This window comes from Corylus avellana, chromosome ca4 (genome assembly GCF_901000735.1).
Source record: "Corylus avellana chromosome ca4, CavTom2PMs-1.0".
Classification (NCBI taxonomy): domain Eukaryota; kingdom Viridiplantae; phylum Streptophyta; class Magnoliopsida; order Fagales; family Betulaceae; genus Corylus; species Corylus avellana.
In genome coordinates this window covers 25,382,287-25,385,774 of record NC_081544.1, presented here as the reverse complement: position 1 = coordinate 25,385,774, position 3,488 = coordinate 25,382,287, and the positions used below count along the sequence as shown (strand labels likewise).

Genomic DNA, 3,488 nt, shown 5'->3' with positions numbered 1-3,488 from the left:
GAATGTGTCCTTTAATAATTGAGATCCAAGCTAAGAGCTTCGCTCGCGGTCTCCATTACAAGATGTTTGAATAGAGGTCTTCTAGTGTCAACTTTTTATTTTATTTTATTTTTTTAATATTTATTTATTAAGAAACTAAAAATAAAGAAATGAGAGAAATATTAACGTCGATCAAGTCATAATTATAATTAACCCCTAGATATATATGAGAAAGTACGCTTGCTTTTGCTCACAAAAATTCTGGATCATATCACGGACTATAATCATTGATGATCAAGCTGATGGACAGAGTTCAAATTAAATGCACCAAATTAAGCAAACTTCTACCTTATTAACTTGTCTTCCTTTGGCACAGGCATAAGACCAAGATGTACTATTTGTGTTGGATAACCTTCGGGTTGAGGATGAAGTAAATTGGTGTGGGGCCTTAATTCTCAAGACTGGATTTTTAGTTTTTAGTTTCTTATTTTATTTTATTTTTTTATTTTAGCTTTTGTCTTTGAGCTACCTATAACCTAGATCTAGTATGCACGAAGCAGATATGTTTCTTAAATGTAATTATATATGGGTTAGCGAAAGCTTGAAGTCATTTTTATGACTTTGTAATCTTCATAGCTTTTGGCTATGATTTTTCAAAGATGTATGTTCAATAATGAAAGAGCTTTATGCTCGTGAAATTTCATCAATGAAAGTTCCATATTTTTTTTTAAAAAGAAAAATATATTAGAATTTTCGAAGAAGACGTGTAGGTGTAGCTATGATGAAGCTCTGAATTAATGAAGCACGTGTATCAATTCATACTGGTAGTTGGAATTGCATACACGGGGCATGCATTAATCATCGCAATGAATTAATGTGGGCGGAAAAGGAGAATCCAATAATGATGATTTTGATAAGAGTAAGTATAGTGGGGCAATTAACTAATTAATTAATTAATTAGTTCCTTCTGATTTGTATCATATCATACGACGACACATGAGGACTGAGGTCCCTCTTTTTCCCAAGTTTTGGACCAAATTCATTGTCACGTACGTATGTCGACTCACATGTTGGCTTCTTTGGTGTTTCAAATTAACACGCAACTAGTTTTACGACGGCACTTCTCCATTTCCCACTTAGGATAGCGACCTTAATTGACGACGACATATAGCTATAGCTACTTTTCAAAATTTCAAAATATATTAGGCAACAGACTATATCAGTTTTAATTTAAACACTTCTAAAAATTAAATGCCTAGTAATTATTAATTAATAAGAATAACAACAACAAAATCCTAATGTTTTAAAAAGTGGTCACAGGCCTACAGTAAGGCAAAAGAAAAAGAATTTGGGACATTGCTAGATTATCGTACGTAATTGACAGTCCAAGGAAATAAACAACATTGTAACAGCAAAGTTGCAATTTCCTTTGTCGGTGGTCCAATAACTGATCTTCACATCTCTGTGAACTCGGGAGCCAAACTTTGATGTGATGACCCAATTGTAGCTTTCATTTGACCCAACATTCTTGATTATTTATTTTTTATACTGGTTTGAGTTAAATTCAATTTGGCCCATTGAATGATAGCAATGAGTGTGGTAGGGATTTTGTTCAGATCGATCTGTATGTTATCAGTGACAGTGAGCCGGATGGGGGTGGATACTGCCCATGCCTCCAAACTTTATTTTTATTTTTTTAATTATATATAATAAAATATAATTTTTTAACGTTTTTAATTTTTTTAAAAAATTATTTTTTTAAAAATTAATAATATGGACACGTGTCAATTTGTGATTGGTGCTAACGTGGCGTTTCATCAAATTTTGGACGAAATTTAGATGAAAATACTATCTCTATCTTTATGCAAACCAGAAGTATCTCCTGATTCTTGTGATAAAAAGTAAATATAGGGGGCAAAAAATAAAAAAAGTTAAACCACATGAGTAAATAAAGTATTTAGCCCTATTTTAAATTCTTTAATTAGGCTTTATTCTATCTTCTTGTATGGTTTATTTTCTTCTTTTATTTAGTCTAGATTTACTTGTTGATCTTCACTCCCAACCACTTTATAAATAAAAATCAGTGTAAGACTGTTCATGATATACTTCAACACTAAATGTAGCTCTAACCCTTCTTGAGTTCTTTCTCTGCTTTCGCTATCTTTCTCTCTCATATCTACGAAACCTAAAAAACCCAAGCTAAACTATATAATATTATTCAACGTGATCGATCACTGAGTTTTTCTTGTTTGTTTCGATTGATTTGTTTTCACCAATCGGATCTTAGATTTTTCATACATCCTAACAGAACTCTAGTCTACACTTTCTTTTGTTTTTGTTGGTTCCCCCGTCGGTGCTGCTACTCTACACAAACCATACTAAGGATCTTACCCAAACCAAATGGAAAAAGTAAAGACAACTAGGGAGTAATATTTAAAAGAATATATAGAGGATTTTATCCAATTATAAGCAGGCAAAGAGGTGGCAAAACTTTTTTTTCTCAAATTACCTGCCCCAGTCGCAACTTAAGCCAATAGTCCAACTTGTCGACTCTGTGGGATCCAAAGGCAATATTATAATTCTCATTGTGATTCTTGTGACTCGACAACCTACAGACACGATTAAAATATATACGCCATGTACGTGGCGAGAGAAGATACGCTCCGACCCATTATAAAAGGCCATCGAATTGCACCAGTTTTGCTTCATCCTAAACCCAAGAGCCCAAAATGTCTCCCAAATACTTGCTACTATTGTTGCTTGGGGTGGTGCTTCTCACCACTCACTCTCTTGCTGATCACCACAAACCTCCCCACAAACCACCACACCACCCTCCTACAGCGGAGGAGCTCTCCCAGGAAGAAACGGCATCAACCTTGGATGGCAAAGGCCACAAGGGACACAAGCCGCCACACCACCCTCCTGCACTCGACGAGTCTCTTGATGAGAAAAAGCCAGACCCGGAACACAAGCCACCGCATGGGCATTTCCCACGACACCCTCCAGCAGAGGAAGCTAAAGACTCGCACAAACCACCCCACCATGGTGGCCACAAGCCACCGCACAAACCTCCTACGGCCAACTGAGTGCTTAGGCTAAGTATGTATGTGTAATAATATAATAAGAGCTGCTATCGATCATAGATGATGTATCAGTTGTTGTTGCTGCTGCACTTGTACGTCTTGTAGCTTATGAGAGCATGGCATGCACTTAATTTGCTCCAGTTGTGTAGAACTTTCACTGTCACCGCTCTATTTTAATATGATATCTATGCTTATATTATGATTTGGCTTTCTTCTCCGCTGGTAGTAAAAGTTTATATATACTATGGAAACAGTATTTTAGGGCAAATATTCATAATGGTGTTGATTGATGACTGGCACCGAGAATAACATCGATCATCACTATAATATTTTACAAGAAGAACAAATTATATCAATTATATGAGATAAAATAGTTTATTAATTTGACCTTTAACAGAAAAATCATGACTCCAGTAAGATATAATT

The 3,488-nt window shown here is 35.2% G+C and overlaps 1 protein-coding gene across 1 annotated transcript; it reads left to right on the top strand.

Moving 5' to 3' along the window:
- The first annotated feature begins 2,708 nt into the window (after positions 1 to 2,708).
- Positions 2,709 to 3,065, top strand: LOC132178285 (early nodulin-75-like). Its single transcript, XM_059590726.1, has one exon. It carries the CDS (start codon positions 2,709 to 2,711, stop codon positions 3,063 to 3,065), a length of 357 nt encoding a protein of 118 aa, XP_059446709.1.
- The last annotated feature ends 423 nt before the right edge of the window (positions 3,066 to 3,488 follow it).